We start from the raw sequence: 13,264 nt of genomic DNA, 5'->3' as shown, positions 1-13,264 counted from the left end.
TATATAAGACAAAATAGACTTGATTTTTTAAAGAGTAAAGTTTTAATTCTCTCTCCAAGTTTTTATTCTCTGTGGAGAGACACACCAGCCAACAAAATAGACTTTACAACAAAGGTTACAATAAGAGACAAAGAAGAAATTGCCACAAATTCCACTCTGGGCACTTATCTGAAGAAAACAAAACACTAATTCAAAAAATATGTGCACCCCTACGTTTGCTGCAGCGTTATTTACAATAGCCATGACAGGAAAGCAGCCGAGGTGTCCGTCAGTAGGTGTGTGGGTAGAGAAGCAGATGTGTGGGCATGTGTGCACACACACAGTGGAATATTACTCAAGCATGAAAAAATAAAATCTTGCCATTTGCCACAACATGGAGATACCTAGAGGGTATTGTGTTAAGTGAAATAAGACAGAGAAAGACAAATGCTATATCTTTTCATTTATGTGGGGGATTTAAAAAACTGAACAAATGAATAAACAAAAACAAATAGACTCAGACACAGAAACACTGATAGTTGCCAGAGGGGTGGGACGATCAGCAAAAAAGTGAAAGGGATTAAGAAGTACAAACTTACAGTTATAAATAAGTTACAGGTATGTAAAGTACAGCAGAGGAAATACAGTCAATGAAATCACAATGACTTTGTATAAAAAAGCAGTAACTTTGTATGTTGAGGGGTGGATGCTGGACTTCTCATGATGATCATGGTATAAAATGTCAAATCACTATGTTGTGCACCTGAAACTAATCTAGCATATGTCAGCCATAGTTTAGTTAAAAAAAGAGCTTTACATTCCAGAATTTTAAAAATGTACATCATCGACTTCACATTATAATTTTGGGATTTTAGCATATTATAAAAAATTTTTTCTGCTGGGCAATTCCCTTTTTTGCTCAGTTAACTCTTGCATCATGAAATTACATATTCAGTTGTCTTCAGATATCTCACCATATTTTAAAACATCATGACTTTATTCATGACCTTCATTAATATCCCATATACTATCATTTTAAAATCATGCTCGCAAAAGGTATAAGGTGTGTTATAAACTGAATGTTTATGTCCCCCCAAATTCACAGGTTGAAATCGAATCCTCAGTGTGATGTGTTTGGAGGTGGTGAGCCTTTTGGGATGTGATTAGGACATAAGGGTACAGCCCTCATGAATGGGCTTGGAGCTCCTTATAAAAGACGTCCGAGGGTTTCCTCACCCCTTCTGCCATATGAGGTTATAGCAAAGGATGGTGGTTTATGAACCAGGAAGCAGCCTCTCACCAGACACCAAATTCTCCAGTGCCTTGATCCTGGACCTGCCAGCCTCCAGAACCCTGGGAAATAAATTCCTGTTGTTCATAACCACCCAATGTATGGTATTTTCAATATAGCATCCTGAACAGACTTAGACAGGGTTTATAAATATGTGTTAAAAGCATCGTCGAATTTAAGTCCTTCCCAAATCTGAACTTTTATTTTTCATAAGCTGTAATAGTTACAAGTAATACATAATAACAACAGTAAAAAAAAAACCATGTCTTTAATTCAGAAGTGAAGAGTATCTGTAACATATAGTACCATGGCATGGGATCAAGAATTAAATTTTTCATGATGAGTTTCTAATTTTTTGACCTTCTTCAAATTATTTAAGAAGACTTTAATGCCCAATGGGCTTCTGTGAATGGACAGAAATACTACTATTTATATTTTAGTGCTCTATTTAATTAACAGGTTTAAATAAATACAATTTTAAAAACTAATTTTTCTTAAACATGTTGAGTGTTTATTACAAAATTTATTGAATAAATTTTCTGGAACAATTTAAAGTAAATTGAAAACTTATACATATGTTCTTTAGAACTCTCAAATGTCATACATAGCAGATAAACATACATAAATGCCATATCATTAACTATTATTACTTACTTTACACTTAAACTTATCCTAAAGTAAACAGCATGAATCTAGTTCACATCTTCATTATTTATACACTTCATCATTTGTATTCCTTCCAGGTTCCAGTAATACTTATTTTAATGCCTTCTCAGGAAATAATAACCTACCCAATCTCAAAAGAAAAGGAATAATTTTGCAAACAAGCACAGGTATTGCATATGGTTATCAAGCAACTGATTCTCACGTGAGGCACAGGAGCGGTCAGACTCTCCCAAATGATGAAAACACCTGCTCCCGGAGTCCTAAGTTTCGTTTTCACAGTTAAAAGTTGTTTGTTACTTGAGGAAGATCTTTCAAGTCCACATCTTTCATTTAGATTTTAGGATTTCGTTATACAATGCTCCCTGTGATAACATTACTTTAAAGTCACGTAAGGGAGTGATCTCTTGGACATACTGAGAAAAGCAAGAAGCAGGATGCTATATATTCTGTGTAAGAAGCCATAGGGGAGGAGAATGTAGAATATTTGCTGGTATTTTTTTAAAAAACAAAAGGAAATATACTAAAAACTACTAAAATTGGTTATCTAGAGAAAGGGAGGGATTAGGGAGGATAAAGAGGTAAAAATGCAAGCAATATTTTTCTGGATACTCCTCATTTTGTTGTTCTGATTTTGCTGCCGTGTAATGTTATTCACAATTGAAAGGGGGGAACAGGTGACCATCAATACAAAAGAAAGAATGCATTTAGGCAAAAAAATGTATTATTTTTTACTGAAAATATCCAGTAGGAAATATACTAATTTTCGATCTTAAAGGCAAAAAGAATTTACATGATTTTCTTGACCTGCATTCTGTAGTTTGATTGTTAATGGTCTTAAGGTATGGTTATTCTGAAACCATCATTTGTGCACTCTAGGATAAAACTAAATAAGCAATTATGCTAATGTCTTTATGTATCAAGATTCATTGAAAGTGGGTCAGACTCCTGATGTGATGCACTCGGAAAACCACAATACCACCTGTGCAGTATTCTTGTCACCAAGAGCAAAAAAGAAAAAAAAAAAAAAAAAGAACTCAAATACTAAGTTTGTGGATCTAACTACAACTTGCAGGAAATGAAAGAAATGGAACAAATGAAATGACACCAGAGGAAACAATGAGAGTGTGGGATATTTTACAAAATGAATGATCTGTTTTCTTCAATAAATAAGTGACATGGAAAAATATAAGAAAGAAAAACTATTGTAGATCACAAGAGACATTAGTTACATAACAGCCAATATGTGGACCCTGCATGGATTTCAACTTAGAGCCATAAGTAAAAAGGCATTTTTGGACAATTTGGGAAACCTGAATATAGAGTCAATATAGAATTTATATACTTGAATATAATCAGCAGTAGATTACATTCAGGAATTATTGCCAATTTCATTATGTAGACAATAGCCCTATGGTACATCCTCTGAAAAATCTCACTTCCTGTAAGAGATGAACACTGAAGTATTTACTGGTAAAATAATACAACTTCTGCAATTCGCTTTCTAAAGCTCCAGCAAAAAAATGGGAAAGGGAAAATAATTAACAAGACTGGCAAAATGTTGATTTTTGTTGAAGCTTTGTGGCATTCTTTCTACTTTTGTTTTATGTTTAAATTTTTCCATAATAAAAAGATTTTTAATGTTATAGATGCCTTTTCTCCTTGTAATTAATAGACTCATCTGGAGATTTCATTTCCTAAGAAATGAGACTCAAGTCTGCGAAGTTTGTTTTCTCCTTACAATAGTTGATTCTTTCATCTTGGCACACACAGTTAAACCATATACCGTTGTGAGAACATTTCCTATTTTTTCTATAACTGTTTGACCTACAGTTTCCTGTAGTAGATCTTCTCTGTGTACATAAGTAGAAACAAATACACATTTATAAATAGGCATGTTCAGGCGGCCCCTCCCCTGCTGTGTACCACACAGTGTGCAGGGTGGTGCAGTGTGAGACCACAAAAATGACCAGATGCTCAAACCATGCAAAGCAATATTAATAATCAACAGAAAAAATTACATTGTGGCCTTTAAAATGTTTTTAAAACATTAAAAACTCTCCTATTGGCAGTTATTACCATATAAAAGAGAAAAAATTAAGAAGGAAAGCTAAAATATTATAAACATTACAAATCAGTGTCTTATTTCTTTGTTTAAAAAAAACCCAACTTTTCAATTTTCACTGAGGGTGAAGGAGAAATGAATTAATCCATATCTATCCTTCTAACTAGGCATCCAAGGCACCTAGAGATTTATACTTTGCAAACTCATATCTATTACAGTTTCCATTTTTTTTAACTTATGATATGAAGTGGGTTGCCTAAGCCTTGGTGAGTTGTCATATTCCTTGCTAAGTCAGGATCAGTTTCCAACATTTTATTCTTTGCACTATTCACATCATGACAAGCTCTGAGATTCCCTCTTTAACAAAACTTTATGTTGAAGTAGGTATGTCGTCTGTTGGAATTCTGTGAATTTAAGAAAATTATCTGTAGGCTTTTACCTAGACACTGGACACAATCTAACTGCATTTTATAATATTGCTTTCAAAATACTGACAATGAGGTTTACCCCTCTAGATCAATAGTTTTTAACAACTTCAGTATCTTATAGCAATGGTTTCAAAGTTTTTTTCAAGTGATATTATACTCAAAGCAGAACTATTCTAGTGTGTAGGAAGGAGGTAAGGATGGGAGACATAGAATCCCATCCCCCATTCTCCCCTGCAGCTCCTGAGGTCAAACATCTCCAGGAACTTGGTTTACAGGTATCTGCATTCCACAGTAGATTGAAAGTCTGTGGTTGATAAACTCATTAAGACACCACACAACATGATGCAGACCCACAAGGATCAGACATGTGTGTTCTTCCCAGTATATCAGGGCCTCAGAATCATCCCAGGCTTGGCAGGAATAGCTCATCCCTCGATTTCTGTCTCTCTGCTGCAGACCACTGATTAGGATCCAGTGTTACTCTCCACCCATCCTTCTAAAGGATATTTCAGATTGTTCCTGGCTCTTGGCACCCACCTTGACTGTGGCTTTGATTCCACTTATCAGTGCCCAACTTCACCAGCAACTCCCCAGCCCTGCGTGTGCTGAGATACCAGCCTGCATTCTGGAGCTATCACACATAGTCCCACACACATCTGATTTATGTCAGTATTTCTCTCCCCACATGCCTTTTGCTCTTTTAGCTTTTCTTAGATACACAGTCTTTGTTCTAAAAGCATCAATGCCCTGAATTACTTCCTTGACCTCTTTTTGGGATCAAAACCAGCTGTTGGAGCTGGTTGTTCCTTTCATTAACAATCAGGCTTGTTTTTAACTTAGACCCCATTAATGTTTTGGCCATATCTTTATGAGCATAATTCCTAGGCAGATCGCAGAGAGAATGAAAGGGGGCGTAATACAGAAAGAAGTAGATTAGAAAGAAAAGAGAATATCCTTCATGCTATTTTTATTATTATAAAGATGCAAGAGAGGAGGGGAAGGAGGAAAATGTAACAGGGAAATTTAATATAAAGATTTATCAGAAAGAGGAAGAATAACTTCCTGTCTCAATGCTTCTTGGGAATTTGGGGGGATTACAATGAGTGTGTGTGTCTTAGTATGTTGGTGATATCCTGTCACTTTGGGGAGTGCCCCCAATTGCAAAGCCAGTCTAATCTCATACTGCTCATAATATCTGAATTCTATTTGAGAACCTACATCAAAACTTTAAAATAATGCTTTAGAATGCTTGATCACTAATCCTTACCAGTTGATCATCCAATCCAAAAAGTTGTTCCAAGTAAGTTTCAGATAATCTCCGAATTTTGGGTTTCATTGCTGGATCAATGCACATGTCCCTTTAATAAAATCATAAAACACAGTCAAAATCAATTTCATTTTATAGTAGTTAGTTCCACAATTAAATCAGTAGTTCTTTAGGTGGAGTGTAAGGGAGGGGAAGGAAGACACACATCCTCTTGGCAAAAGCATGTCAGAATCACCAGGAGGACTTTTTCAAAATACCCCCTCAAGATTTTGCTGTGCTCCTCGAGAAGGCATGCTTTCCTTTCCTCATCCGCAACTTGAAATAAACTGCCCCAGAGCACATAGTATTGATGAACACACTATAAAAATTTCTCAAGTTGAGAACCAGTAGGCAAATTTTTCCCATCAAAGTTTTACAGACTCAAAAGCATGTGGAGGGATTCTTTAACAATCTAGAGATTTGAAGCATTCATTAGAAGACCTTTTTTGATACTCTATACAATAAGCATCTTACCTTCAAAACATCTCCCAAAATAAAACAATGCTCACCATAGAAGACTTTCAAGGCCATTTTTCATTATAGTGATGATCATTTCCTCTAAATACCTCAGTGGATCCTGAGGACATGTAACAAGCAGACCGCACAAGAGAACCTGAGGAAAAGAAGTGGAATCTGTGTTTCTGGATCTGCACGTTCTCAATGAGCAACAGGTAGACCTCTTGTGTCATTGCAAAGTCACATAATGTGACTATTCACATATACATACTTTATAGATATCTCTCTGTATTTATTAGGTGTAACATAGTGCTAAAGTCTAACCCAATGCAGTTTACCTTTACTCCTTTTTTAGAAAATTCGTCACAAATGACACAATAAAGAGTCCCTGCACAGCATTTTGCATTAAGTGAGGAGTACTTTACAGTCAAATTGAAGACATCATTGTGATTCTTCAGATCAGTAGTTTCTACCTCTTTTGATGATTAGGAACTCCTTTTTAAAGTAAAAAATACTTTGGACTTAACCATAAAAGTAATTAAGAAAATTCAGCATCAAAATCTACTGTGGGGTCTGGTCGAGATGGCAGAGTAAGTAAATGCAGTACTCCAAACCTCCCACAACCACATCAAAATTACAACTAAACTACAGAACAACCATCATTCAGAAATGCCTGAAATCTAGCTGAAGAAGCCACATGGAGACTGGTAGGAGGGGCAGAGAGCAGAACCAGCTGGTCCTACACCAAGGTGTGGCAGTTAAAAATCAAAAGGGTATCTTGACTGCAGAGGTTCTCCCTGAGGAGCAAGGGGTCCCAGCTCCAAACCAGGGCCCCCAGCCCAGGCCTCCAGTGCCAGGAAGAGAAGTCCTCATAACTTCTGGCTATGAAAGCCAGTCAGGATTTTGTCTGAGTGAGTCATGGCTTCTGAAGTCCCAGGCTTTCCTCTTAAAGGGCCCATATGTAAAGCACAGCATAGGGGATATAGTCAGTAATATTGTAATAACTATATATGGTGTCAGATGGGTACTAGATTTATTGAGATAATCACTTCATAAATTATATAAATGTCTAGTCATAGGGTTGTACATCTGAAACTAATATAATATTGTATGTCAACTATAATTTAAAATTTTAAAAAATTTAAAAATCTACTGTGGATTCAAGAAGTCTGTTTGAAATATATTTGCATTTTGCCATTCATTGTATCTACAGAGTAGATATTTGAAAGATTGTAGTATGGTTCACCTACGTGGGAAACAAACAACTTACTGGATCTAAGAAAATGTTTAAAGCACATTATGAAACTCAGAAAGCTGCTGCCATCTTATTTTCCTGTTGAGGATCTCCCCAAAGAAGAAACTTTGGTGAGACATACAGAAAATTATTTCATATATTTCTCCATTTGAGACAGAGAAAAGGGTTTATGGCACACTCCTCACGGAAACCACCTGGAATCCCTCTCAGACATTTCTCTTCCCCTTTCAGCTCACTCACTATCTCCTGTGGGGTGGGGGTGGGGGGCTTTCTTTGACCTTCTTTCACATATAGCCTCTTCTTTCTGGCTTTCACGTACAGCCTCTCCCACTCATCCACAAAGCAATTCTACCCCTTGAGTTGTGCACAGCTCTTCCCACCTCCATGGGCCAAGCGTCAGTAGATTCTGAGGCTCTCAGCAGTTCTGTTAGTATTCCTCCAAAAAGAAGAGGATAACTTCTGATTAAACCCTGCACAACACGTTTCCTGCTTTGCAACAGCTCCATGTTCCCCCTAGTGTGCATCCTGCAGGATGAAAACCCAGACCTTAAGACTGTGACAAAATGGTTAGACCTAGAAGTCTCTCCCTCTCCAACTCTGCCTCCTGACCTAGCCCCATTGCTGCTCACAGTGAGCACTTGACCATCCAGACTGACTTCCTTCTCCCCCAAACCTAGAAAATGTACTTGCACAGGAAATCAGAGATGCAAACCGGATTTGCATAGTCTTCTGTTACCAAAGGGCTGAAGTCTTCTGATACATGGAGGCCAGACATGAGACAGCTAGCTCCCTGAATAGCTCTGATAAGAGGTCATCTGCTCTCATACACTTGTGTGCCTGGGTCCCCAGAGTACTGAGTTTCTGCACTCCCTATTCTGTGTCCCCTCCTGCATCTGTTCTGGCACCTTGAGGAAGGACATTTGCATCAGAATCAACCTAGGGAGTGATTTGGTCTCTGAGGTGGGGCCTAGGAACTATAGTTTTATTAGATTCAGGGTCATTTCTACCTACACGTACTCCAAAGTCTGAGAACTTGTACCTTCATGGAATTTACCTTTAATGTGAATTTTTAAGGAAGTTGGAATCTGATTAATGATTAGGGGAAATTGCTTATTTCTTTGTATTTCTAAGCTCCACAGGTCAGAAAACATCATTTCCTGAGAAGCTATCTTGCAGAAGTCAATTCAGGTTGAAAGGAATGCTAATAAAAGCCTATGGAACTAGCATAGTTCGAATGTTCACTTTTTGCATAAGAAATCTCACTGTTCATACCTTCACACTAGGCAAAATAAAATAGCCTGAGGTTTTATATACTACTGTGGGATCTGTGCATAGTTCATACAATAAGGAAGCATACTTACTGAATTAATATATTTTTCCTGTGTATTGAAAATAAAAATGACAAAACCATTAGCTTGGTCTTCAGAAGCAGAGGTGAAATATGCAAACATTCCCACAAAATAAATGTCTGACTCTCAGAAACATTAATCAGGGCTTTATTGTTGCTTACTTTCTTAGTAAAGACTTACACAATCAAGGACAAGAAAAAGGCCATGATTTAATCATCCAGATTGACTTTATCAAGCTTGTAAATTCACAAAACAATTGTGCAACCCTCAATTTTCTTTTGGCTCTGTCTCCCTAATCTTAGTCCCTAATATTTTTCAGATATTCTGAAAGATGTCTGGGTACTGATGACCAAAGTGGGTTAATCCAGGGCAGTTGTTTCTATACCTTTCTACTGCTACCCACCTTTCATGGAGCAAGATAATGCAATGGGTAAATTCCACTGGGTTTATTTTTTTCCAGTTTCAATGAATACTTTTATTATTTATTTAATAGATCTCCAACTTCATCTCCCTCCCTCCCTACAACCAGAATTTTATCTAGTTTTCATGCTGAGTAGCAAAACAATGACAACGCTAACCAGAGTAAGCTCCAAGAAGATAATTAAGCTAACAGGTTAACAGGCAAAATGTAAATATATACACTCTAGAATGCACAATGGTTTAGCCACTAGGAAATGCAAATGGGATCCTGAAGAATGTAGTCAAATCCAGGGTGCAGTAAAGGTGAGCTGACGTGCTGCTGCTGTGCATCTATGTTAAGTGTTCCTCGTCTGCATCTCTTGGCCACTAGCCGAATCTTTCTGGGGGCTGAGGAGAAGATCTTAGCTAATACCAAGTAGACATGTAGAAAGCGCTAAGTAGAGTTAGAGGATATGCACAGGAACCAAAAGGCAGGAAAAGCACTAAACATTGCTGAGAGGATCCACTCCAGGAAGGACTTTACCTTCCAGGAGCTCCAAACTGGTACCACCCCCAGTGCTGACATGGCTGACTTTGTCCTCCATGTTTCATTTGGCAAGTGGCAGTGTCCCCACCCCCTGTGATGATGATACATCCTCTGGAAGTGGCTTTCACTACCTCATCCTTGAGGGCTTTGGTCCCTCGGGCAAAAGCTTCCCATTCAAATATGCCCACGGGTCTCTTCCATATAATCTGCTTGGCTCTAGTGACAGCCTCGCCTACTTCATGCTGTTCTCAGGCCCACAGTGCAAGCCCATCCAGCCAGCAGGAATGCCAGAGGCCACAGTAGCTTGGCCAGTCTTCACATTCTCATCAAACTTGTCAGCAATGACAAAATCAACCAGCAAGGTAATCTTCACACCGTTCTTCTCAGCTTTGGACATCAGATCTTTGACGATCTTGTCTCCCACTTCATCAAACAGAGAAGTGACAATCTCCATGCTGTTGAGCACCTTAAGGAAGGTAAAAGCCATTCCGCCACCAATAATCATCTAATTGACTTTGTCCAACATGTTATTGATCAGGTGGATCTTGTCTGCAACTTTAGCTCCACCCAGGATGGACAGGAAGGGTCGCTCTGGGCTTTCCAAGGCCTTGCCAAAGTGGTTCAGCTCCATCTTCATCAAAAAACCTCCAGGTTTCTGTGGCAGATTGACTCCCACCATAGAGGTGTGGGCTCAGTGAGAGGTGCCAAATGCATTGTTGATATAGACATCCCCTAGCTTGGAAAGTGAGGCTCAGAAAGCTTCTATTTTAGCTGACTCAGATTTAACTTTGTTCCCATAAGCATCTTTTCCCTTCCTTTCTTTGTCCACATGAACATGAATGTTCAGCAGGAAGATAAAGACGGCAGCTGGGTCAGTACAAGCTTTCTCCACTTCCGGGTCGAAGCAGTCCTTCAAGAACAAGACATCCTTGCCCAGCAGAGATTTGAGCTCTACAGCAACTGGCTCCAAGGTGTACTTGTCAGGCATGGGAACACCATCAGGCTGACCCAGGCGGCCCATGAGAAAAACTGACTTGGCTCAATTGTCCGAGCAGAATTTGATGCCTGGAATGGCAACCTTGATCCTCTGGTTGTTTGTTATCTGGTTGTTCTTCATAGGAACATTGAAGTCCACTCTTATGATGATCCACTCCCCCTTTATATCTAGCTTGTCCAAAGTAAGATTGTTAGAAAGCTACATCTCGGCAATACAGCAGCAGCAAGAGGCTAAGGGATCACACAGTGAGGGATACAGCAGCAAGTGTGCACTGGGGAATGAGTGTGCTCTGCTGGGTTTAAATCCCGGACCTGTAACCTTCTAATGTGTAACCTCTGACAAGTTACTTCTCTGCTCCTCTGGTTCCTTACTATACATGAGACAATGAAGGTACACATTCCATATGACTATAATGAAAATTAAATGAATTAATATGTGTAAAGTACTTTAAACATTGTCTAGCACAAGATAAGTACTCAATAGATAATAATGCTGGAAAGTGATCATCACTATTTTTAACCATCCCATTGCTAATTATCACTGCCATTAGAGGGAAAGACTAGAACAAAGAGAAAGAAATTCAAAAACATTCCCTTGCTTCATTCAAAGGCCAGGGTAATGACAGAGAGAGATTGACTTTGTACCAAATCTAAAGGAAGAGATTAGGACAAATGCATTTGAGAGGAAATGGTGGTGAGAGAGAACTTGACAGAACAATAGTTTAAATATAAACAGAGAAATAGTAACTTTGTATTAGAACCATGGGTAGATACAAGACATTTAGGGGAGCAACTCTCATTCATCTTTTTGGATATTCAGATAAACACAGTGAAATATGCTAAGGGCCTAAATAGCAATAAAGAAAAGAACTGTTCTGTGATATAGATATAACAGTGATTACCAAATGCTTGTGGTCCCTTAGTAAGTGGGAAACTTCCATGTGGAACAGTAAAGGCTTGGGGACAAACTAAGCTAACAAGGAAAATGAGGACAGACTCATAAAGGGAGAGCAGGATGACAGCTAGTGGGGGTGGGGAGTATAGGGGGTGGAGTGATTGAAAAAAATTTAGAAGGGCTCATGGACATGGACTACAGTGTGGTGCTTCCTGGGGGAAGGGAAGTAATTGGTAATTTTAAAAAATGAAAACAAAGATAAAAAAATAAAAATGCCATGTTAGAACCACACAGTTACAGAAACCCCTTTACTTAGGAACACATTTAAGTTCCTAAATACTATTCAGACTTCTGGCCAACATAAAGGCATAGATAGATATGCTTTCCCTCCTCACACAACCAAATGAAGGACAACAACCAATTTAAAAACAAAAAACAACCAGAACTATCAGAAAATTGAACTGTACGGAAGTCCAACAACCAAGGAGTTAAAGAAGAAACATTCATCCAGACTGGTAGGAGGGGCAGAGACAGACAGCCAGGGTAGAGAGGACACATGGCAAGACAGGGGCTGAAGGACCAGGCAGGGGAACCAGTGGCTGGTGGTCCCACATTTCTATCATGTGGATAAAACAGGAGGAACAACTGGGAAGAGAAAGACAGACCACACAACCCACAGTTCCACCACAGGGAAAGAAAGCCTCAAAACCTCTGGTTGTAGAATCCTGTGGGGGCTGCAGTGGCATGAGAAACTCTCAGCCTCACAGGAGAGTTTGTTGGAGAGAACCACAGGATCAGAGAACATATACAAACCCACTCACCAAGGAATCAGCACCAGAAGGGCCCAATTTGCTTGTGAGTCATGAGGGAAGTGACTAAAAGCAGGATGAGAGCCAAGCAAGCAGCATTGTTCCCTCTCTGACCCCTCCCCCACATACAGCACCACAATGCAGCAATGTGGGTTGCCCCACTCTGGCAAATACCTAAGGCTCAGCCCCTCACCACTTAACAGGTGCATCAAGACAAAGAAATATGGCCCAAATGAAAGAACAGATCAAAGCTCCAGAAAAAGAACTAAGCAATGAGGAGATAGTCAACATGTCAGATGCAGAGTTCAAAATACTGGCAATCAGGGTGCTCACAGAAATGGTTGAGTACAGACACAAAATAGAGAAAGAAGTGAAGGTTAGGAAAAGTGAAATAAAGAAAAACATACAGGGAACCTACAGTGAAAGGAAGAAAACTGGGACTCAAATCAACAATTTGGAACAGAAGGAAGAAATAAACGTTCAGCCAGAACAGAATCAAGAGACAAGAATTTGAAAAAATGAGCAGAGGCTTAGGAATCCCTGGAACAACTTTAAATGCCCCAACATCCAAATCATAGGGGTGCCAGAAGGAGAAGAGGAACAGCAAGAAATTCAAAACTTATATGAAAAAGTAATGAAGGAGATCTTCCCCAATCTGGCAAAGGAAATAGACTTCCAGGAAGTCCAGGAAGCTCAGTCCCAAAGAAATTGGGCCTAAGCAGGAACACACCAAGACACATCATAATTAAATTACCCAAGATTAAAGATAAGGAGAGAATCTTAAGAGCAGCAAGAGAAAAGGAGACACTTACCTACACTGGAGTTC

General features: G+C 38.8%; 1 protein-coding gene and 1 pseudogene across 1 annotated transcript in view; both read right to left on the bottom strand.

Annotated features, from left to right (window-relative positions):
* Positions 1–13,264, bottom strand: part of FBXL13 (F-box and leucine rich repeat protein 13) — a 284,235-nt gene that overhangs the window by 254,617 nt on the left and 16,354 nt on the right. The window contains exons 2-3 of the mRNA XM_053668913.1: positions 6,242–6,345; positions 5,694–5,784 (exon numbers count right to left, since the gene is read on the bottom strand). Of these exons, the coding sequence (XP_053524888.1) occupies positions 5,694–5,784; positions 6,242–6,345 (195 nt within the window). The remainder of the gene's footprint in view (positions 1–5,693; positions 5,785–6,241; positions 6,346–13,264) is intronic.
* LOC119034764 (phosphoglycerate kinase 1-like) lies at positions 9,695–10,954 on the bottom strand (annotated as a pseudogene).

This window comes from Artibeus jamaicensis, unplaced genomic scaffold (assembly GCF_021234435.1).
Source record: "Artibeus jamaicensis isolate MK-2021 breed Jamaican fruit bat unplaced genomic scaffold, CSHL_Jam_final contig_518, whole genome shotgun sequence".
Classification (NCBI taxonomy): domain Eukaryota; kingdom Metazoa; phylum Chordata; class Mammalia; order Chiroptera; family Phyllostomidae; genus Artibeus; species Artibeus jamaicensis.
Note: the sequence above shows the minus strand (reverse complement) of the source record. Positions and strands in the feature narration are given on the sequence as shown.